General features: G+C 43.9%; 2 protein-coding genes across 4 annotated transcripts in view; both read left to right on the forward strand.

Annotated features, from left to right (window-relative positions):
- On the forward strand, positions 1-19,663 carry LOC117409841 (calponin-1). Its single transcript, XM_059007168.1, has 7 exons — positions 1-200; positions 10,200-10,321; positions 15,256-15,322; positions 15,908-16,045; positions 17,041-17,157; positions 18,221-18,367; positions 19,270-19,663. Exons 1-7 carry the CDS (start codon positions 138-140, stop codon positions 19,507-19,509), a joined length of 894 nt encoding a protein of 297 aa, XP_058863151.1. The 5' UTR covers positions 1-137; the 3' UTR covers positions 19,510-19,663.
- Positions 19,664-23,772: 4,109 nt separating this feature from the next.
- The window catches only part of LOC117965540 (transcription elongation factor 1 homolog), a 4,899-nt gene continuing 3,761 nt past the window's right edge, over positions 23,773-24,910 (forward strand). Inside the window, exons 1-3 of one of the 3 annotated variants that reach the window (XM_059007171.1) lie at positions 23,811-23,880; positions 23,961-24,010; positions 24,314-24,428. The gene's annotated coding sequence lies outside the window, so the exon portion shown is untranslated. Of the gene's footprint in view, positions 23,881-23,960; positions 24,011-24,313; positions 24,429-24,910 lie in introns of all 3 variants that reach the window. The other 2 variants (XM_059007170.1, XM_059007172.1) reach the window with 2 other exon arrangements.

Genomic DNA, 24,910 nt, shown 5'->3' on the forward strand with positions numbered 1-24,910 from the left:
AAACTACGCTGAGCGGGCACACACACACTCACACACACGCACACAGTCGGATAGCAGCGAGCGCCGGTCAGGATTTAAATCTCACCTCCTCCTTCTGTTCAACGCGTCTCTGTCCAGCGCTGGGATCGATAGGAATCATGTCATCTGGCCACTTCAACAAAGGACCCGCGTACGGGCTCTCCGCTGAAATTAAAAACAAGGTAGGTGCTGAAGTTAGACAGTGATACGCGATAGCGCGTCCCGTAGATAACAGACGGTCCCTTCAACACAAGGTCCGTTTAAATAATAGGAGAAACGGTCGGCCAGTATTTCTGCCAAATCCAGTTAAAACTCGTATCTCACCACCGTGTTCTGCTTCAGCATTGCGGTGAAGTAACTTGGAAAAATACTACAGCAGCCAGCTCAGTGGCTGATAAACAGGTGTATTAAAAAATAAATAAATAAATAAATAAAATAAAACTTTTGAAAAAGAAGAATGAATATAACACGTTTTCACCTGCATTTTGTTGTTGTTCTGTGTTTGTTTTTTACTGATGAAAAACTATATGTCACTTTAGTCGATCACATCATGTATCACCTACCGGTACCCGCTTAATATCACATTCGGAAAACAAAGCGAAAGACTGGAGGCATTAAGAAACGCATTATACCATACAGAACACTGTTTGAAATGTAGTTTCAGTGTGCTGTGCAGGTTTGTAGACTGTATTGTATCACTGTGTGTGTGTGTGTGTGTGTGTGTGTGTGTGTGTGTGATATATTTAAGTTATCTTATGTAACTTTGTTCTACAGCTGAGGCGACAAGTTTTCAAAATGTCACATTTTTTTGTCAAGTATATGGAAATCTACAAAGCAATTCAATTCAGCATTATTCAGCAGCTTTCATTCGACTTTATGAAGAAGCAAGATTAGCTAGAATTATATATGATGAAAGTAAAACAGAAGGACTACAGCGTGTGATTTTTGCAGACGCTGTGAAACCCACAGATGATCAAATTCACAGCGCTATTCATAAACACAGCACAGCAAAGGCAACAATGACAGTTCTGTAATCGTGTAATGAAAATCACTAGGGAGGTTTCCTTTTAACTGCCTACAAGTTTTTAGTATGAATCTTGAAGCCCCTCCGTTGGAGCGCTGTTAGGGTTTCATGATGGCACGTGAATGTGGATGAGACTGCATGTGTGTAACATGTATGTGGAATGACCTGACACAGCACACACACATCCTGTTGTATAAACACTGCCGCTGAGCGACGTGTTTGACACGCACATCTTTTATGAAACATTAAACTTTAATTCATATGTGCCCTTCCTAGAAAAGAGGCTGCTTTTCTTTACATTGTGCTTGAATGGCTGCCCTTACAGTTAGGGGAGTGCAGGTTCGGTCTTCCCTCATCGCGCTACAGCGGACCGTGCCGGCCAGGTGCACGGCGAGCTCAGAGCGGACACCTGCAGGGCTTGTCCTCCAGAGGGCGCCAGCTCGCTGACATGCGCTCTCGAGTTCCTGGGTGTAAACACACGCTTCACCTTTTTTAAGTTAACAGGAATATGCTATTATCATGTATGCAATTAATTGGTAAGCACTGTGCTTGTATAATTCTTAAACCTCTAAATGAACCTAATATATTGAGACAAAACAAGTTAGAAAACAATACTGACAAATGACAACGGAATTACCTTGCTCCAACTGTGGCTCTCACTTACCTTCCGGGCAGCACAGACTCTCTGTGGGCCTAGGGGCTCCCACAGGTAGGCTTGGTGGTCCAGTGGTTAATGAAAAGGGCTCTATACCAGGAGATCCCTGATTCAAATCCCGGATCAGCCACTGACTCACTGTGTGTGGCCCTGAGCAAGTCACTTCACCTCCTTGTGCTCCGTCCTTCGGATGAGACGTCAAACAAACTAGGTCCTATTGGAAGTGACTCAGCAACAGCAGATGCGATGCAGTTAAGTCACTTTGGAGAAAAGCATCTGCTAAATAACAATAATACATTAAAATACCTACTGCACATTCTATATAGGGCAGCAGTGTGGAGTTGTGGTTAGGGCTCTTGACCAGAGGGTCGTGGGTTCAATCCCAGGTGGGGGACACTGCTGCTGTACCCTTGAGCAAGGTACTTTACCTAGATTGCTCCAGTAAAAAACCCAACTGTATAAATGGGTAATTGTATGTAAAAATAATGTGATATCTTGTAACAATTGTAAGTCGCCCTGGATAAGGGCGTCTTCTAAGTAATAAATAATTATTATTACTTATCCAGACACCCTTATCCAGGGCAACTTACAATTGTTACAAGATATCACATTATTTTTACATACAATTACATTATTTTTTACACATTATTTTTACATACAATTATCCATTTTTATACAGTTGGGTTTTTACTGGAAGCAATCTCAGTAAAGTACCTTGCTCAAGGGTACAGCAGCAGTGTCCCCCACCAGGGATTGAACCCACAACTCTCCGGTCAAGAGTCCAGAGCCCTAACCACTACTCCACACTGCTGCCCTGATAGTTAATAATAATAGTTAATCTAAAGTCTGGAGGAATTCTATAGAGATCAGAGGTCACGGCTGCCAGCAGGCATGATGTCACAGCGCATCCGCCATCGCAGTAAAGGAAGGACTTGCACATTATGAATACATCTTTGGGGAAATCGTCTAAAATGAAAAATGTCCCTTTAATAAAAACCTCGCGATCTGGAAGGGAAAGCTCTGATCTGGCAACACTGAAATCAGCAGGGACTTGCAGCTTTGGAACTTCGGGTAGTTTTATTTCTGTAGCAGGGTTGAAGCAATATTATCACAGAGGTATCGCGTGTTTAGTCTTGAGACTGAAAATGTTTTATTGGTAATCCACGGTAAGCGTGTTTCTGTAGAGAGATGCTCATAAAGACATGCTGAGGGGGGATGTTAGGAGCCAGGGAACATGACTTGAATCCAGTCACCCCTCTGTTGTGGGAGAGGACAGGGGTTTATTTTAAAAAGCCAGCAAGCTAAACGATGAGAACAAAACTGTGTGAGAGAGAAAGAACTAAGAAGTTGGGAGAAAGTGGCAGTTATCGTGATCGTTGCTCGCTGCAGATCTGTCGTCATGTAGAACACCTTTGTGTTTCGGCCCTCGATGAGGAACGAGGGCTCGGTGTTTCGAGAACGTGGCTTTATTAACACGCTGTCTGGTGTTGTTTTGTTTCCATCCCTCAGCCCAGCACATTAAGAGACACGGGGGACTGACCAAAGAGAGAGGGAGGCTCTTATACTCTCTGAACAGCCTCCCTCTGCTCTGTGTTGGAGGAGCAGAGAAAGAGAAAGGGAGGCTCTTATACTCTCTGAACACCCTTCCTCTGTGCTGGTGGAGCAGAGAAAGAGAAACGGAGGCTCTTATACTCTCTGAACAGCCTCCCTCTGTGCTGATGAAGCAGAGAATGGGAGGCTCTTATACTCCCTGAACAGCCTCCCTCTATGCTGATGAAGCAGAGAAAGGGAGGCTCTTATACACTCTGAACAGCCTCCCTCTGTGCTGATGAAGCAGAGAAAGGGAGGCTCTTATACTCTCTGAACAGCCTCCCTCTATGCTGATGAAGCAGAGAAAGGGAGGCTCTTATACTCCCTGAACAGCCTCACTCTATGTTGATGAAGCAGAGAAAGGGAGGCTCTTATACTCTCTGAACAGCCTCCCTCTGTGCTGATTAATAAAGTGTTAATAATATAGCATTGAAGCCTATTCCCCATGCTGTATAGCATTTTTGCAGGTCAGCTCCCTGTAGAAATGAATCTGCCGTGATTCTGAAGTGCTGTTTGTTTGTCAGACTCCCTGTTGATGGTTTAAAGCAGATCTCACTGTTTCTCGCCTGCGGTTGAAATTTCACATCCCTTCGTTAACGCATGCAGCTGCACTCCAGTAACTAAACCCAGCAATGAGTTCACCTTCATTGAAATGCCCTTTTCATGACTACAGCCTAAAAATGCAGTTCACAGTTTAGTACGTGGCTACAGCTGCCAGGTCTCCCCTGGTAAAGGCACGGCCGCGTGGTGCGCAGGGGGAGTCACAAAGTCAGGGGAGCGCAGGGGTCCCCGAGGGTCTCCCCTGGTAAAGGCACGGCCGCGTGGTGTGCAGGGGGGAGTAACACAGTCAGGGGAGCGCAGGGGTCCCCGAGGGTCTCACTTGGTAAAGGCACGGCCGCGTGGTGTGCAGGGGGAGTCACACAGTCAGGGGAGCGCAGGGGTCCCCGAAGGTCTCACCTGGTAAAGGCACGGCCGCGTGGTGTGCAGGGGGAGTCACACAGTCAGGGGAGCGCAGGTTCCTGACTGTATGAAGTCGCCGATCTTTGCTGGGGATTCCACAGGGAGCATCTAGCTTAGGGAGACAAAATTGACAGGGACCATCTCTCCTTATTGCACTAAAGCGAGCCCTACTGGCCGGGCACACAGGGAGCTCAGAGGGGACAGCTGCAGGGCTGGCCTGTGTTCTAGGGGCTGTGGAGCTCCTGGGTGTGAAGAGGCGATTGACTTGGGGATCAGAGCACCCCCACTGACCTTCAGTTCTGATGAGATGAGATTTGCTGGGATGAGGAATGGTAGCACAATGGGATGAAAATGCAATTGGTAGAATGGGTATCCAAAGAGAAACATTGGCAGCTGGTAATAAAACTAAAAACTAGCAAAAATCAAGGCTTGCAAACATGCAATGAAAATGCATGTTGGCAAGCCTTGATTTTTGCTAGCTTTTGCACCTGCAAAGTGAAATTGCCCCTACCCCTTTAGGGTCGTCTTTGCCATCAATAACCAATCGGCTGCTTCCCCTATTGACTGACACGCTTTCAGCCAGTAACAGGACCCCGAAAACACTGCTGAGATGAAACGACCTAGAAAGTGTAACAGATTTCCTGGAAGACAAGGCAAGCACACTGAGAACTTTCTGTAGTACCAGATGCTGCACATTCGAGACCTGAATTATGTCTGGAAGTGAAACACCAGCCTGATCAAATTATTGTGCTAGCTGCAAACGCTGCAAGGGAAAAGATAAATGACTTTTGAAGCCACTTCTTATTTGTTCATGTTCTTATTAGGAAGTGGAACGCGAGCAAATCCAAATAAGAACTATCTTTTCCTCTACTGATGTTCAGCAGGCAGACAGGTACTTAGCGTCATCTAGCGCCATATTTGGCATCAGTATATCTTGAAGTCAGTGGAAGACCAAGTCACCATGTAAAGTGTGTGTTCAACAAGGCATTCCACTTACTCAAAGAGGCCACTCAGTGTGTCACGCAGACTGCAGTGAAGCAGCTGCAAAGGAAGGTCAAGCTAAAAACCTAGTGTTAATTACACAACACAAAAGAATGGGTTCTGCACAACCATTGATTTAATACAGAACCTGTCATGATCAAACTAAAGGGTTACCCCACCCCGCAGTGTTTTTATCCTGTGCTGTCCGTATCACACCAGTGCAGTGTTGTGTTATTTTTTATTAATTTAGCTCTTTTCCATAGAAACGCGTCAAATCTGCGCAGTGAATTGTGGGATTGTAGTCCTGGGCAAGCGTTAATCTCGGATTCTAAACTCAACAAACAACTACATCTCCCAGTATGCGCACAGCGGTAGATAATTCAGTGGCTTTTGCTTGTTTCAAAGCATGTTTTGTGTCGGTAAAAATGACTGGGTGAAAGGAAAAATCCGTTCCAAATGCTTTCAAATCACTCAGTGTGGAATGAATTGCCATTGGTCAGAACTCAATTGTATAGCTGAGGGCTAAGGTCACACTAACACGAGATTTGAACGGACTGAGGAAAGATGTTCAGTCCAGGCATTTGTTTCATAGTTCTGGATTATGCATTCAAGAAATGAGCAATGAAGTTGCAGACCTGCTTGCAAACAGTAGGGGGCTCCAATTGCCATACCATGCCAACTTAATGTATATAGCGTCCTGCGTACACCAGCATCCCAGGATGCATTGCAAATATTTAACAAACACTAGTTACTCATAACCAGAATTGTCTTAAAGTTGGCAGATATTCAATAAATCCATTAATTAAAGTGGATTTCAATCCAAAAAAAAAAACTGTCCTTCCCTCATGTTTACAATTGCGTGCCAATCAACGGCAACTAGTTTCTGCATTGAGTGTTTTAAAAGCTGATCGGAAGATTCGTTTCCTCTCATCCGGGGGCATTGACATTTTTTTTACTGCCGTGAGCTGACAGTGAAAAGTCTGTTTGCAGCCTTGGTCGATCTGCCATTGATTCGGTACTCAATTGTAAAGGTGAGGGAAGGACAGCTGTTCTCGTTTTGAAATCAGCACGTTAATGAATGGATTTATTTAATACCTGCCGATTTTAAACACTTCTTAAAGGCAACAATTAGTAACTATATTATTTATTTATTTAGCAGACGCCTTTATCCAAGGCGACTTACATTTACAGTTGACATGTTTTGGTCAGATCGCAATAGAAAATAAACAAAATGGTTTACTGTATGTTTGTAAGGGTTCGGTGGCTAACCCTCTAATCATGTTGACAGTGTGCAACAAATACACTCTGAATTTGATTAGAGGCAGCCACTGAATACTTACAAACATACGATAAACACACTCTGTGCTTTGTGTTGTTATATACAGTTATTTTAATGGCTTCGGAGTTGCTACAGTGCCAATGAAGAAGAAGAAAAAACGTCCCATTTTTTCGCTCCGAAAACCTGATATTCATGCGGCCTTGTGTGGCCTCAGGCCTCAACTAAGACCCCCCAATTTACTTGAACCAGGCCTGTGCATTAGGTTTGTACTTTATTATTAATATTATTATTATTATTATTATTATTATTATTATTATTATTATTATTGAAAATTATTTTGTATTCGTTTTTTAAACGTACCACAGAAAAATAGAAAACACACACGAATATAAATAATAATATTAACAATAATTACATAGTTAAGAACGTGCTCCAATGTCAATTACTTTGACACCTGCGTTTTATAAACACAAGCAAACGCAGATTGGACAGCTCTCTAGTTAATGATGACACTGACAATTAATAATAAAGACGCTGGGTTGTTTTGTGTTGGCCAGCTGTAATCTCTGGTTAATCTTCAAAAAAATAAAGTTCTACACGAATCTGTGATCTGTCAGACCCCTGAGATAACTTTAATATATTATTATTTTTTCGTTTCGACAGCATTTGAAGCTGTTTAGCCGTTTATAAAATATCCCTTTTGGGAATGTCGCAGGACGACCGGCTGATTAAAAATAACCCTGTTTAAAGAAAAGGCTCGAATTCCTTTCCTATTCGAGACAGTGATGTCAGAGGCAGGACCTCCCGTGCGCGCGTTGAGCTTTTTTTTGGTGAAGGATTTTCAGGAATTTTTCAAGCAATTAAAGTTAGAGCTGTTCTCTTGTGCTACTGTAATGCCAGCTCCTGTTTTCCCTGTTTTTATTTTTAGTTTCCAGGATAACCTCAGTTTAAAATCTTATCAGTGCTGTGCCGAGCGTGGGGGTTTTCATGTCCGAATAACGTTTCAAAATGTCAAAGAATATTCTAATATTCTTTTCGAATTAGCTGGAAAATAAAAGTATAATTCATCATATTACAGTAAAAACCCCATCAAATGACATATCTCAAAAGAAAGCAGCGTGAAGCGCTCTTCTGTACAGAATATTATTATTATTTGTTTATTTAGCAGACGCCTTTATCCAAGGCGACTTACAGAGACTAGGGTGTCTCAATTGTCCTTCAATTATACGACAGTGTGACCTTTCAACCCTTCTAGCCCCGCTTACTCTCTCTATATATTGTAGCGAGCACAGGGTAAGGAAACAGCATGGCAAACACCATACAAAAAGAAATATCTGAACTGCTTCAATATGACAGTCAGTTGGAGGAGCACAAGAAATTATTCCACATGCTGGAACTCATTTCAATGCATATTTACCACGATACCAACCCCTCGCTTGAATACCACTGATTGCATTTCCATTCATCTGTTTCACTGCCATTCCTTATTCTGTATAGACTGTTGCTATACATCACGGTCAGGAACTTTCTCATCACACTGACAGCTCTGATTTACAATCCAGTGTACCTTCGCCCTGAATAGAATTCATTTTTCAGGGTCATTAAACAGCACATTGCTGTCCCAGACTACAATCCTCGACTGGTCTGCGTGGCACGGAAAGGCTCCTGTGAAACTGCTGCTGTAACAGAACTGCAAACGAAAAAGCTGGCTGGATGGTCCACCACTCAGCTATATTGTTCCTGCATTTCATGTCAACCTGTTTGTGTTGGCACAGCGCCCCCCGGAGAGAGAAAGGGGGAGGACAGGGGAGGAGGGGGGGGAGTAAGCCAAAAGCAATGCTTGCCATCCCTGTTTTTAATTTACAGCTGGGGAAAAATGTTATACTGGCACTCACTGTGGAATCCTCAGGATAAACAGAGTTTCAATATCCCTTCTAAAGGGGACTCTGAGCAAACACAGTGGATCTGGGGAACAGTTTAGACATGATTCTGAGAGCTCTACTGAGGGGTTCTTTCAACGTTTATAAACCGTCGTCGAAAACACAAAACGACATACAAAGTGCATCTAGACGAGAACAAGATATTAAGTAAGATGATATTTCCGAACTCTACCAGACAGCGGAGCAATCAACAGCCTAATACCCTAATCGATCGTCACAGATGCATTTATTTCTTAGCAGACGCCCTTATCCAGGGCGACTTACAATTGTTACAAGATATCACATTATTTTTACATACAATTACCCATTTATACAGTTGGGTTTTTTACTGGAGCAATCTAGGTAAAGTACCTTGCTCAAGGGTACAGCAGCAGTGTCCCCCACCTGGGATTGAACCCACGACCCTCCGGTCAAGAGTCCAGAGCTCTAACCACTACTCTTTTTTTTAAAATAGTCTGTTTAGCTTCATTTTTTGAATCAGGAAAATGAAAATAAATTCCGACAGAATCCATGTTTTAATATAGACTGGAAATGGGAGGTCTAATTTGACGCGTCGATTCACCAATATGTCATTGAAGCTCAGGAAATTTAAGGACGGATGATCAATAACCGATGCATGAATTAATTGTTGCATCTCCAGTACCAAGTATATTTCATAGCCACTTCAAACACTAAATGTGTCACAGTTGTCCCTGATATTAAAAAAAAAAAAAAAAAAAAAACGCTTTGAGATTTTAGAATGGGGAGATGTTTATTAACATGGATAGCGTTTACTGTTTAGCAAAATATGAGCAAGGAAGAGTTTCTGTGAAGAATTCACAAGGCAGACTCACGCAACCTTCGCATTGGATTCCACAGCAAACGACCTTCACATACCTACAGAAGAGAGTCTTTGCAATTCCAATAGTTCCTTTAAAGGAGTTCTACTAACCAAGGTTTAAAGAAATCGCTCTCTGCAACATTCTCTAAAAACTCCCTAATCATTTTTCATTTGCTCTTTTTTTGTTTTTCAATTTGGTGAAGCCCAATCTTACCATCTTCATTCATAGCAAAGTGTAATAAAGCACAGTCTGGTAATACACAGGGAAGCATTGTAAAGCACAGAGAGGTCTGGTAAAGCATAGGGAAGCATTGTAAAGCACAGAGAGGTCTGGTAAAGCATAGGGAAGCATTGTAAAGCACAGAGAGGTCTGGTAAAGCATAGGGAAGCATTGTAAAGCACAGAGAGGTCTGGTAAAGCATAGGGAAGCATTGTAAAGCACAGAGAGGCCTGGTAAAGCATAGGGAAGCATTGTAAAGCACAGAGAGGTCTGGTAAAGCATAGGGAAGCATTGTAAAGCACAGAGAGGTCTGGTAAAGCATAGGGAAGCATTGTAAAGCACAGAGAGGTCTGGTAAAGCATAGGGAAGCATTGTAAAGCACAGAGAGGTGTGGTAAAGCATATTAAAAAAAAAAAAAACATGGTAAACTAACCTTTATAAAAGTTTGCCACAGTAAAATCGCAGTAAAGTGTAATAAAGCACAGCGAAAGCACAGTAAAGCACATGCAAGCATTGTAAAGTCCAGTACAGTAAAACATATTAAGAAACATGGCAAACTATTATAAACTGTGGTAAATGCATAGCATAAGGATGGGGAAAATGCAAAAAAAAACAAAAAAAAAAAACATGTACCTTTACCATTGAATTATTGTATCAGGGAGTCCTCCATTGGATGCTTCCATAGTAACCCCTTGTGCCCTTTGTGCCTCAGCTAGCCCAGAAGTATGACGCCCAGAAAGAGGAGGAGCTTCGGCTGTGGATCGAGGACGTGACGGGCAGGAAGATAGCGGGGGGCTTCATGGAGGGGCTGAAGGATGGGGTGGTGCTGTGCGAGTGAGTATTGAGGGATATCTATAGCTTCATATTGAAGGATGGGGTGGTGCTGTGCGAGTGAGTATTGAGGGATATCTATAGCTTCATATTGAAGGATGGGGTGGTGCTGTGCGAGTGAGTATTGAGGGATATCTATAGCTTCATATTGAAGGATGGGGTGGTGCTGTGCGAGTGAGTATTGAGGGATATCTATAGCTTCATATTGAAGGATGGGGTGGTGCTGTGCGAGTGAGTATTGAGGGATCTCTATAGCTTCATATTGAAGGATGGGGTGGTGCTGTGCGAGTGAGTATTGAGGGATCTCTATAGCTTCATATTGAAGGATGGGGTGGTGCTGTGCGAGTGAGTATTGAGGGATCTCTATAGCTTCATATTGAAGGATGGGGTGTTGCTGTGCGAGTGAGTATTGAGGGATATCTATAGCTTCATATTGAAGGATGGGGTGGTGCTGTGCGAGTGAGTATTGAGGGATCTCTATAGCTTCATATTGAAGGATGGGGTGGTGCTGTGCGAGTGAGTATTGAGGGATCTCTATAGCTTCATATTGAAGGATGGGGTGGTGCTGTGCGAGTGAGTATTGAGGGATCTCTATAGCTTCATATTGAAGGATGGGGTGGTGCTGTGCGAGTGAGTATTGAGGGATATCTATAGCTTCATATTGAAGGATGGGGTGGTGCTGTGCGAGTGAGTATTGAGGGATCTCTATAGCTTCATATTGAAGGATGGGGTGGTGCTGTGCGAGTGAGTATTGAGGGATCTCTATAGCTTCATATTGAAGGATGGGGTGGTGCTGTGCGAGTGAGTATTGAGGGATCTCTATAGCTTCATATTGAAGGATGGGGTGGTGCTGTGCGAGTGAGTATTGAGGGATATCTATAGCTTCATATTGAAGGATGGGGTGGTGCTGTGCGAGTGAGTATTGAGGGATCTCTATAGCGTCATATTGAAGGATGGGGTGGTGCTGTGCGAGTGAGTATTGAGGGATCTCTATAGCTTCATATTGAAGGATGGGGTGGTGCTGTGCGAGTGAGTATTGAGGGATATCTATAGCTTCATATTGAAGGATGGGATGGTGCTGTGCGAGTGAGTATTGAGGGATCTCTATAGCTTCATATTGAAGGATGGGATGGTGCTGTGCGAGTGAGTATTGAGGGATATCTATAGCTTCATATTGAAGGATGGGATGGTGCTGTGCGAGTGAGTATTGAGGGATCTCTATAGCTTCATATTGAAGGATGGGGTGGTGCTGTGTGAGTGAGTATTGAGGGATCTCTATAGCTTCATATTGAAGGATGGGGTGGTGCTGTGCGAGTGAGTATTGAGGGATATCTATAGCTTCATATTGAAGGATGGGGTGGTGCTGTGCGAGTGAGTATTGAGGGATCTCTATAGCTTCATATTGAAGGATGGGGTGGTGCTGTGCGAGTGAGTATTGAGGGATATCTATAGCTTCATATTGAAGGATGGGGTGGTGCTGTGCGAGTGAGTATTGAGGGGTATCTATAGCTTCATATTGAAGGATGGGGTGGTGCTGTGCGAGTGAGTATTGAGGGATCTCTATAGCTTCATATTGAAGGATGGGGTGGTGCTGTGCGAGTGAGTATTGAGGGATATCTATAGCTTCATATTGAAGGATGGGGTGGTGCTGTGCGAGTGAGTATTGAGGGATCTCTATAGCTTCATATTGAAGGATGGGGTGGTGCTGTGCGAGTGAGTATTGAGGGATATCTATAGCTTCATATTGAAGGATGGGGTGGTGCTGTGCGAGTGAGTATTGAGGGATATCTATAGCTTCATATTGAAGGATGGGGTGGTGCTGTGCGAGTGAGTATTGAGGGATATCTATAGCTTCATATTGAAGGATGGGGTGGTGCTGTGCGAGTGAGTATTGAGGGATCTCTATAGCTTCATATTGAAGGATGGGGTGGTGCTGTGCGAGTGAGTATTGAGGGATATCTATAGCTTCATATTGAAGGATGGGGTGGGTCTGTGCGAGTGAGTATTGAGGGATATCTATAGCTTCATATTGAAGGATGGGGTGGTGCTGTGTGAGTGAGTATTGAGGGATCTCTATAGCTTCATATTGAAGGATGGGGTGGTGCTGTGTGAGTGAGTATTGAGGGATATCTATAGCTTCATATTGAAGGATGGGGTGGTGCTGTGCGAGTGAGTATTGAGGGATCTCTATAGCTTCATATTGAAGGATGGGGTGGTGCTGTGCGAGTGAGTATTGAGGGATATCTATAGCTTCATATTGAAGGATGGGGTGGTGCTGTGCGAGTGAGTATTGAGGGATATCTATAGCTTCATATTGAAGGATGGGGTGGTGCTGTGCGAGTGAGTATTGAGGGATCTCTATAGCTTCATATTGAAGGATGGGGTGGTGCTGTGCGAGTGAGTATTGAGGGATCTCTATAGCTTCATATTGAAGGATGGGGTGGTGCTGTGCGAGTGAGTATTGAGGGATCTCTATAGCTTCATATTGAAGGATGGGGTGGTGCTGTGCGAGTGAGTATTGAGGGATATCTATAGCTTCATATTGAAGGATGGGGTGGTGCTGTGCGAGTGAGTATTGAGGGATCTCTATAGCTTCATATTGAAGGATGGGGTGGTGCTGTGCGATTGAGTATTGAGGGATCTCTATAGCTTCATATTGAAGGATGGGGTGGTGCTGTGCGAGTGAGTATTGAGGGATCTCTATAGCTTCATATTGAAGGATGGGGTGGGTCTGTGCGAGTGAGTATTGAGGGATATCTATAGCTTCATATTGAAGGATGGGGTGGTGCTGTGCGAGTGAGTATTGAGGGATCTCTATAGCTTCATATTGAAGGATGGGGTGGTGCTGTGCGAGTGAGTATTGAGGGATATCTATAGCTTTATATTGAAGGATGGGGTGGGTCTGTGCGAGTGAGTATTGAGGGATCTCTATAGCTTCATATTGAAGGATGGGGTGGTGCTGTGCGAGTGAGTATTGAGGGATATCTATAGCTTCATATTGAAGGATGGGGTGGTGCTGTGCGAGTGAGTATTGAGGGATCTCTATAGCTTCATATTGAAGGATGGGGTGGTGCTGTGCGAGTGAGTATTGAGGGATCTCTATAGCTTCATATTGAAGGATGGGGTGGGTCTGTGCGAGTGAGTATTGAGGGATATCTATAGCTTCATATTGAAGGATGGGCTGGTGCTGTGGGAGGGAGTATTGAGGGATATCTATAGCTTCATATTGAAGGATGGGGTGGTGCTGTGCGAGTGAGTATTGAGGGATCTCTATAGCTTCATATTGAAGGATGGGGTGGTGCTGTGCGAGTGAGTATTGAGGGATATCTATAGCTTCATATTGAAGGATGGGGTGGGTCTGTGCGAGTGAGTATTGAGGGATATCTATAGCTTCATATTGAAGGATGGGGTGGTGCTGTGCGAGGGAGTATTGAGGGATATCTATAGCTTCATATTGAAGGATGGGGTGGTGCTGTGTGAGTGAGTATTGAGGGATATCTATAGCTTCATATTGAAGGATGGGGTGGTGCTGTGCGAGTGAGTATTGAGGGATATCTATAGCTTCATATTGAAGGATGGGGTGGTGCTGTGGGAGGGAGTATTGAGGGATCTCTATAGCTTCATATTGAAGGATGGGGTGGTGCTGTGCGAGTGAGTATTGAGGGATATCTATAGCTTCATATTGAAGGATGGGGTGGTGCTGTGCGAGTGAGTATTGAGGGATCTCTATAGCTTCATATTGAAGGATGGGGTGGGTATGTGCGAGTGAGTATTGAGGGATATCTATAGCTTCATATTGATTATCTAGGGTAAATTAAACACAGATGTATCTAAATTAATGATAGTATCTTAAAAGAAAATATGATCTAACTTTGATCAATTAATGTAAATACATTCAATTAAAATACCAAGATTAACTTAATAATTCAATATATTTCCTTTCTGAATATATGTTAAACAATATTCCCCATTGGTTGAATAGAGGTTTATCTATAACAGGGCTTAGTAACATTCAAAAATAAAATCAGACGACTCAGTTTGAAAGTAGAATTACTTTTGTTTTGTGTCAAGAGCCACACCCACACTGACTTGGGAGCGGCGAAGACAAACATACGCTGTCCTCCGAGGCGTGTGCCGTCAGCCGCCCGCTTATTTTCACACTGCAGACTCACCGTGCAGCCACCTCAGAGCTACAGCGTCGGAGGACAACGCAGCTCTGGGCAGCTTACAGGCAAGCCCGCAGGCGCCCGGTCAGACTACAGGGGTCGCTGGTGCACGGTGAGCCGAGGATACCTTGGCCGACCTAACCCTCCCTCCCCCTGGGCCGTGCTCGGCCAATTGTGCCCCACCCCCTGGGAGCTCCTGTCCTCGGTCAGCTGTGGAATAGCCTGGACTCGAACCGGCGACGTCCAGACTATAGAGCGCATCCTGCACCCTTTACTGGTTGCGCCACTCGGGAGCCCCCCTAGTGTTATATTTTTAAACCAACTCTTTTCAAATATTTAATCACCCACCATGGATGGGCAACGCATTTCTCAACATCGACTCGCGAGCGTTCGCCAGGAGAAAGAGGATTTCTCTTCTAAGGATCGCTGTGTCTCCAGATCACGCTCCCTCCTGCAACAGCGCTGGCTTTCAGTTCCCACACTGCGCCGCTCGTTTAAATCAGCCTTGTTGCTGGAGGGAGCGTGAAATGGATACACTGCGGCGTTTGGAAGAAAAAAAACATCTCCTGGCAAACAAATAAAAGTTGAAAAAAAAACAAGTCACTCAATAACGTGAAAAGGATCTGGATTGTGTTGAATATCACAGCGAAGGTAAAGTCTTGAGAGTCTTGGAAACACTGCAGGGGGTTCTGGGATGCTTTAGCTAAGGCATTATTTGAAGTTAAAAGCTCCATGTGGTCAGATCATTATGTATTTTTTTCTCCCTTTCAGATTGATCAACAAACTGCAGCCAGGATCAGTCAGAAAAATCAACCAGTCCACACAAAACTGGCACCAGGTACCATTTCATGTCATAAATTGTATTATAAACCGCACGGCGGAAATCAACCAATCACAGTGCAGCATTTGCCAGAATTCCAGTACTGATGTCATCCCGTGCATAGAACGCCACACCTAATTCCAATGTTCAAAAATCTAAATAAAATACACACACACACACAGCTGGTCCCTTTTGTAAAATGGATGATCCTATTAACGTCACCCTTTCTTTAAATTTCGAGGAACTTAGTTAGTTTCTCCGGTTGCCCTTTTTGTTTTAAATAAAGTGTCACCCGTGACACAGCCCCTGTAGGCCTGCCCGCATTATTCAGGGACTGTGGCAGCTGATTCTGGACTGAACCATTTCACAACCTGGGGGAGGGGAGGGCAGACAGTTTGTGTGATTTATAATAAATGAATCTGCGGTGTGTAGGGCGCCTCTTATCGTGTAAGCGATGTAATTTCACACAGATTGAGCAGCTCAGCTTCGCTTCATGATCCTCTCACCCAAACTGCACGAGATGACACCCTGCACACCACGGATTCATTTATAATCACTGGCAAGATCCAGATAACTAACCTGATGTATCTCTTTATTTTGCAGCTAGAAAACATTGGTAACTTCATCAAGGCCATCACAGAGTATGGTTTGAGACCCAACGATATTTTCGAAGCCAACGACCTCTTTGAGAATTTTAACCACACCCAAGTCCAGAGCACTCTCATAACGCTGGCAGGAGTGGTAAGAGAATGGCTCCCTTAATGCTGGAAATAATGCACAGAAAAAACGTTTGGGAAACGAGAAAAAGCCTTTCAGCCCATCAAGGCTCATCCCTTGTTAGCACCATTCTCCTCTACTGGGGGGAACTCATTTAAAAGCACAGAATCTGCTCTTTATTTAAATGTCCCCAGTGTTTTAGATCCTACTGCTTCACATGGTGGGCTGCTCCATGCATTTCTAACTCTCTGTGTAAAACAAGGCTTCCTAACTTCTGCTCTAAACTCTTCTCGGCTTCTATTCATGCTCTCTCATCCTACTCTCTGTGCTGAATGTGAAGCAGTGTCTTGGGTTAACTTTATCTGTTCCATTTCTGATTTTAAAGACCTCAATCAAGTCCACTCTTTCCCTTCTATTTACTCGTCTGAAGAGATCTCATTCATTTAGCCTGTCCTCACCGCTCATGTGTAAGTCAATGTAAATACAGAGAATGAAAACTTGGATTAAGTGCTCAAATTAGGGCAGCTATTTCACCTCTTCTAAATCACATAATGCAGAACCATTAAGGTCTTTTAAAGACTCCACCTGTGTATAGATGTCCCCCCGTGCAATTTTTGTTTGAGTAAAATGTTCATGTTTGTGATTTATAATATATTAACTGCACGACATCTCGTTATTTTAAGATAACACACAACACTTCCATCTCAGGATGCAGTGTAGGCAGAGCCACTGCTGCCCTCTGCTGGCCAGACTCTGCCAGTGCAGCTAGCTTCTCTGCTTTAACAATCCAACACCTATCATAACACTGTCAGTCAGGCAACCAGGACTGCACTGGCGGAACTGACTGCAAGGTATTGACCAATGAAGTTGCTTTCTATAATACCCTTGAACTTCAGCACAGGCATTGCAGTCGGTAACCTGCTTTGACCCAGAAGACACTGTTAAACTTTCCTGAGAGATGCTACACCTGGTTGTTTGCAGGTCTTGTCTCACTTCTTCTCTGTTCCTATCTGGGCCAGGCCAAGACCAAAGGTTTCCGTTCCAAGTTTGAAGTGGGGGTGAAGTTCGCTGAGAGGCAGCACAGACAGTTCAACCCAGAGCAGCTGAGGGAAGGACGAAACATCATCGGACTGCAGGTGAGGACCTGACAGCCAAACCCGCTTAATATCACACCCCCGCTTATCATCATCACATTGAAATGTCCCGCCCACAATGGAATGGGACTGATAATATCACTTTGGTTAATATCACACTCTGCTTAATAGCAAGGAAATGTAAGTGCCATACAACTACTAAGAGATGAATAATGAACTGAACTAAGTACTGCAGCAAATGTATTAGTTAAACTGTAGTAAATACACGCTACTGTCTTTAGAAACACGAAACGAAACGCAAGAGATTCAGTGACAAAGCTTTCGATAATAAGTCTAAGACATTGATGAAGACTTCAATAAGTCTAAGACATTGATGAAGACTTCAATAAGTCTAAGACATTGATGAAGACTTCAATAAATCTAAGACACTGATGAAGACTTCAATAAGTCTAAGACTTTGATGAAGACTTCAGTAAGTCTAAGACACTGATGAAGACTTCAATAAGTCTAAGACATTGATGAAGACTTCAATAAGTCTAAGACTTTGATGAAGACTTCAATAAGTCTAAGACTTTGATGAAGACTTCAGTAAGTCTAAGACACTGATGAAGACTTCAATAAGTCTGAGACATTGATGAAGACTTCTTTGGGGACACCAGACTGTATTGCAGGGATGGTAATAAGACCCCTATATCAGGGGGGTCCAATCCCGGTCCTGGAGGGTCATTCCGCTCCAGGTTTTACAGGTGAGATGATGAACTACTTCAGTGTCTGGACGGAGGTTTAATCGGTTCAATTAAACCATTTAGAACAGGGTTGGAACAAAGACCAGGAGCGGAAAAGCTAGCTTTGGCCACTCCTGCCCTATTGCACAGCAGCTTCCCCCATTCCAGGTTTTACTACCAGCTTGATTAGCCACAGTGTATAGGTGACAAGCACAGCTGTGTCTTATTAAGCTCACAGTCAAACCAGGAATGGATCAAGCTGCTATGCAATTGGAGTCTTATTTCCAGCCCTGGATTTGGTGGCTTCTAAGACGTCTAGTTACTGTCTCACAACAAAGAATAAGTGAATGAAGGGATCCCACCTGTTGACTCTTAATTAGATGGGCACCAACAAGTTTGCCAGCCAGAAGGGCATGACATCATATGGGACCCGACGCCACCTGTACGACCCCAAGAGTGGCTCGGAGAAGCCCATGGACCAGTCGACCATCAGCCTCCAGATGGGAACCAACAAGGGAGCCAGCCAGGTAAGCTGCAGATACACTCACACAGTGTGACACAGCCATGGGCGACTTCATCCTGCTAGAACTACATACAGAAGCTGTCATGCCCCGATCCTGTAAGACACAATCCTCTCTATTAACTGATGCACTTCTGGCTTGTGTCATTCACACAGGCTGCTGCTACCAACTGAATGGTATGGATAGAAACTGATCAATGCACATTTTATTATGGGTCTGAAACAGTGAGTGCAGCTCTGCGCAGGACAGAATTGATTACTTTTGACATGCTGCCCAGTTTAACCATGTTCAATAACACAGAACAACAAGGCGACGGATTCACAGAATTACTGTAGCGGTAAAAAGCTGAAACAAGATTGTTTTTCTGCTTGATTTTCTCATGGTTTTATCTCTAAATAAGTATCTCTCTCTCCCTCTCTCATCCCCCCTCCCCCTCTCTCATCCCCCCTCTCTCTCTCGTACCCTCTCCCCATCTCTCCCCCTTTCTCTCTCTCCCTCTCTCCCCTCTCCCCATCTCTCCTCCTTTCTCTCCTCTCTCTCCATCTCTCCTCCTTTCTCTCCTCTCTCTCCCCCTCTCTCTCCCTCTCGTCCCCTCTCCCCCCTCTCTCTCTCTCTCCCCCTCTCCCCCTCTCTCCCCTCTCTGTCCCCCTCTCTCTCCCTCTCTACCCCTCTCTCCCCCTCTCTCTCTCTCTCCCTCTCGTCCCCTCTCTCCCCCTCTCTCTCTCTCTCCCCCTCTCTCCCCTCTCCCTCTCTCCCCCTCTCGCTCTCCTCTCTCTCTCTCCCTCTCCCCTCTCCCCTCTCTCCTCTCTCCCTCTCTCCCTCTTTCCCCTCTCCCTCTCTCTCTCCTCTCTCTCTCCTCTCTCCCCTCTCTCCCCTCTCCCTCTCACCTCCTCTCGTCTTGCCTGTAGTCTGGTATGACAGCCCCTGGCACCAAGCGTCAGATCTATGAGCAGAAGCTGGGCATGGAGAAATGCGATTCCATGAACGTGTCACTCCAGATGGGCACCAACAAGATGGCCTCCCAGCAAGGCATGACTGTCTACGGGCTGGGGAGGCAGGTCTACGACCCCAAGTACTGCGGCAACGGAGAGCAACTAAACCTCTCCGAGGATTACAACTCTCACAACTCCCAAGACTACTGCGACTAGCCTGGAGGGGGCGCCACAGACTCAAAACCCCAGCGCCACGAGGCATGCCCCCCCCCCCCTCACTGAAACAGCCAGGAAGCGTGACAAAAATATATTGTGGCAAAAAAGAACCCCCTTTAACACTTACATATAAATTGCTTTTTATTGCATTAGATTTGAAGTTCTCTTGCTCCAGTTTTGAGTTCTGACCTTTTATTCTTTCGGCTTTGCTTTGTCTGGAGAACTCTAAGTGCCAGGCACCAAACAGCCTTTCTGCTTTCCATTCAATCATGTGACACTGGGACCAAAACCTGTATTTACAGGTGGAGTCGGTGGGGCCGGCAGAGTTGAAAGGTCACGTTGTCACATGTTTGGAAGGCCGCTGAGTCCCGGCACCTCTGATTCTCCAGGTGAGCTCCGTGCCTCTCAGAGCCAGGTCAAGGCAGATTGAGAGACCACGTGGAAGATCTCAGTGTTGGAGTGACGGGTCTCAGACCCCTCAGAACGTCTGCAGACCTCATCAGATAGTAGATGAGGTCACTTTCCCACGCAGACCAGAGCCTGCTTCGTATTGCTCTGCTTGCAGCTCTCCCAGTTTTACTGCGATTCTGGTGACGTTGCCACCGCACTGTAGATTAGAGTATTAGCAGTTAATCCTGTCTAATGTGCCACTAGTTTCACCTTGGTTCCTTGGGGTCTAGAATTTGCTCTTGTGACTGTGCAAACCTATTTTAAATGGATTTTTAAAAAAAAGTACTTTGGACATCTGGCTGTCTTTTAAATATATATATATATATATATATAATTTCATTTTCTTAAACCTTTTTATTCCATTTAAAAAAAGCAAAATGATGCTTGAGGTGAAGTAAGAATTCTTTTTTCAGCCTTTGCTATTATTAGCCCAGAACATTGCCCTCACACAGGAACGCACAGCGTTACCAGCAATGCAAACACAATGGAGCCGCACAGCACCGTGATCCTGAGCGCAGCGCCTGCCTGCCTGCCTGCCTGGTACTGACACAGTGTGGACTGTGTGTTATACCTTTAGATCTCTGCATCACAGTATGATATCCCTGCGGTACCATGCAGCCTAAAGCAGGCCACTCCCATTGTAGCTGCTCAATGCCCATGACCTCTGCACTCATGCGTTGCCACTGCAGCCTGGTCATGTGACTGGGCAGCTCTCCGCAGTTTCCTGTAAACCCGTCATTGCTTTGGTCTGTGCTAGTCGAATGTTTGAAACAGCCCAGAGTGTGTTCCAGCTGTCCTTTTGCGACGCTGTTCCGTGGCAGAGCTATGTTTACAATCAGATGGAAAACGGGCCTAGTTTGTTTACATCCACCCCTGGTAGGTTTAGCCCGGGAGACACATGCTCCTTCCGCTCCTCTGAAACGCGCTTGACACAGTTTTAGCCTTTAGAAGTGCCACTTGTTTTTTTTTATAAGACTTTTCAGGTTATATTTCTAAAACATTACCATGAATGGAAATGCAATTTAACCCTAGAATGCCCATTTCAGCGGCGCATATCAGTGCTTAGCCCACCCCTCTATATTAGTATTCTTTAAATCCAGCCTCGCCAGCCAGAATGTTTCATACGCAGAACATGATGTGTTTAAAATAAGAGCAAGTAAATACCCCTGCGTGGTCTTGACATGCATCATGGCATTTCAACACGGGACCACCTTTAGTTATATTCACAGCGTCAGAGCTGTTAACATCACCCTCCTGTTCTCATCACACTGAAATAGCTGCATGTAATGAGACTCAATGAGGACCAGGTTCTGATTATTATTATTTGTTTATTTAGCAGACGCCTTTATCCAAGGCGACTTACAGAGACTAGGGTGTGTGAACTATGCATCAGCTGCAGAATCACTTACAACTACGTCTCACCCGAAAGACGGAGCACAAGGAGGTTAAGTGACTTGCTCAGGGTCACACAATGAGTCAGTGGCTGAGGTGGGGTTTGAACCTCCTGGTTACAAGCCCTTTTCTTTAACCACTGGACCACACAGCCTCCTCCTGATGATAGCACTGTTCACAGCCCGGTTCATATCAGTCACATTGAAATCACAGCTCTATTGAAAAGCTCACACTTCATTGCAAATACATTTTATTTGTGTATTTTAATCAATGCAATATCTAGTACTATATGTCAAGCTCCACAGCACATTATTATAAAGCAAAATCCAATTTGCAAAGATATTTGTGAGCTCCGGATCATCACATACCAGTATCACCATTAATGTCCAGTGGCTTTGAGGTGGTATTAAAAGGGAAATGACTTTCAAATTTGCTCACACACAGCAACCAATCCAAATTGTACTTGAGCTTGTGTTGACTGGTGGGAGCAGAACATTTCAGATGTTAAAGTTAACAATCTCGTTGGGTTTAAAAGAATGCAACATAATTATTCTGCCTCTCACCTATTTTAAGGTAAAACACGAAGACAATTGAAGCTGCACTTGCTAAAGTAATCAGGCATGTGTTTACACACAAGTGTAGTTAACTCAGGCAGGACTAGTGGCTTTGAACCCCGCTGAAAAGCTGTGTGGCTGACATGAATGGTGGCTCTGAAATATGTTAACTGATGCGCTGTCTTTGCTGTCGAGAATCGCTTTGTATATCGTTTTCTGTTTTATTCATCACACCCTGCTTACAAAGACAACTGAAAGCTCCCATGTGGCCTCAGTGTAGCTCTCCAGAGTGCACCCATTAACCCGTCCCTCTTGCAACACTGCCCCCCAGTGGATTATTATTATTTGTATGTATTTATTTGGCAGACGCCTTTATCCAAGGCGACTTGCAGGTGTTACAGGGCAGGCGTGGTATATATTACAGTGTAGTTTACAATAAGGGCAAATAATTCTTCTAAAATACAATATGAACTAGGATGCAGCCAGTTATAACAAGTTAGATCTACAATGACCTAATAGCAGTGCAATAGTGCATCAGCTGAGGATCCAGTAACGTGGGGTTTAGATCAGGGGAGTCCAGTGCAGAGTATAGGGGCAGATCTAGAAGGGCAGTCTAAACAGGTGGGTCTTGAGGAGGCGGAGGAAGGCAGACGTTTATTTAGACCGGTGTGACGCAAACAGAAAATGACATGTAAAGTGATTGAGATCAGCAGGAACACCTTCGATGGGATATTTCCAATGAGAAATGCTCCGACACGTGGAGAAAGAATGTCACGTGTCTAACGTCATGCACACATGCAACGTCTTGGCCCTGTATCAGCTTATAATTTAAATGCAGGCACATCCAAAAAAAAGTTCACCCTAACGTCTAAATTGGTTTCAGTTTTGATGAGAATGCATTTTGATTATGCCACCTGAAAATAAATATGAAACATGTTGAATGTCAATAAACACATTTTTAAATACGGAAAAAAAGATGTCTTGTGTTGTTTCTCCAATGAAAGCTGCCAGTAGATGGATACAGATAGAGAATTCAAACACAGCGCACAGCTGCCTGTCCCGGGAGAATCGGGATCCAACAGGATACTCATCGATACGCCATCGCCCCGTCACAGAACCGCCCGCAACGTGCTTGAGAGAAATCCTCAGGACCGAATGCCAGGTTACTGGAAGCCGTTGAAGGGCTGCCGTTAAAATAAGGAGCCACTCTCACAGTGGCTTTCAATATGCAAACTTCAACAGAAACTGTAATGAGCACGATTTTATCATGACCGTTTCACCAGATACATTATTCATTTTACTGCGGTGGGTCTGTCTGAAAAGTGCGATTCTGCTATATAAAGCAACCAATGCAAACGCATAGCTTTTTTTTCTGCACTTAATAATGCAACATTTCGAAGTGATAGGAAGACGCTTGTCACTGGATTCATCAAGTTGCTTTTATTTCTGAATCTTAGAATACAGTAGAATCGTATTTCATCAGAGCAGTGTGTTGCATTTTCTTGTAAGGGAGAAATACTAAAATAATAATAATAATAATAATAATAATAATAATAATAATAATAATAATAATAATAATGTACCTGATCTTGCACATTTCAGAATATTGTGTTACCTTTGCTGTATGTTTTTAGTGTTGGTACACAATAACACATATTTAAAGCCTGCATACAATATTGTGTGTTTCTTCGTTTTGTAATAAAATTCTATGTCACTAAAGTGCACCATTATCCCAACTGGCAGAACCCCAGCGCTACCCGGCGGTACCCCGTTGCGTGTGATCGGGTATTGAGTGCAGTGGTGGGAGTCATTCGCCAGATGGCGCTCTCTATTCCTGGTAGAAGTTGAAAAAAAAAATCCGACACAAGTCTAGCTGGACAAAACCACCCAATCAGATTAACGACCTGGTAAAGACTTCCGGTAGCGGGCGTATGCGTTTCGTTGAGACTCGTGTTGCGTGTCACACGGAAAGCAGGTAAATAAACACGTTTTTTATATTTTCTAACGTTTTCCAGTAATCGTAATTCACCGGTAATACCTTCGTGTGTAATGCAGGTAGGAGACCGGGCTGCGTTAGTCTGGATTTGCAAGGTCTCGTTGCACCCGTGAGTAAATATTAAAAATATGAGCTGGTTATTATTATTATTATTATTTATTTCTTAGCAGACGCCCTTATCCAGGGCGACTTACAATTGTTACAAGACATATATACCTTGGTTTATCATTCAGCGCACCTGGTTTAATTTAACAGCCATACACTGGCCAGATCTATAACGCGCTGCTGTATTTAATTAGCATTCATTTACGTGTTGTTAATCACGGTGGTGAATCGCGTTAATATGTCTTGTTTGACTCAATGCTTGTTCTATATCAGTAATTGTCATAAACACGTTATAACTTAATTTCAGCGGGTTTGCGGTAAACACGGACCGGACACGGATTCAGAACCGGGCTGTCTTCTGAGACCCAGATCTCTTGAGGTGGAAATTAAATACTAAACTAAATCGTTTTCCCTGGCCAGCGGTGAGTTCCCTCCATCCTTCACGGTTCAGAACACCTTTCCCGTTTAAATTGAAGTGTTTTTGTCTGTTTCTTAAGACGTCTTTTATTTTTATTTAAATTACATCGATGAGCGACGGACTCGCCGATCTTAATCGTACTCTCCAGTGTTTATTATGATTAATTTAACCCATCCTCTTTATGTGTACTTGGGTCCGATGTACAATATTCAGAAAGTTTAACATTAGTCTGTTTTTTTTGTAATATAACGCACGTTTTAAGAGGCAAAATATTGCGTAATGTGTGATCCGTCATAACTAAAAACACGAAATTAGTGATATTGTGGAGACTTTAGCTACTACCATGTAATTATGAAAAATTTTAAATAACTACCAATTATCACACCGTGAATTGATACTAACCAGTTATTTTTCAACTTTAATTAAACACAACAAATTAACCACAGTACACCACGTAACTTGAACCTTGAAATACAAAAAATGTGT

The sequence above is a fragment of the Acipenser ruthenus genome, chromosome 34 (assembly GCF_902713425.1).
Source record: "Acipenser ruthenus chromosome 34, fAciRut3.2 maternal haplotype, whole genome shotgun sequence".
NCBI lineage: Eukaryota > Metazoa > Chordata > Actinopteri > Acipenseriformes > Acipenseridae > Acipenser > Acipenser ruthenus.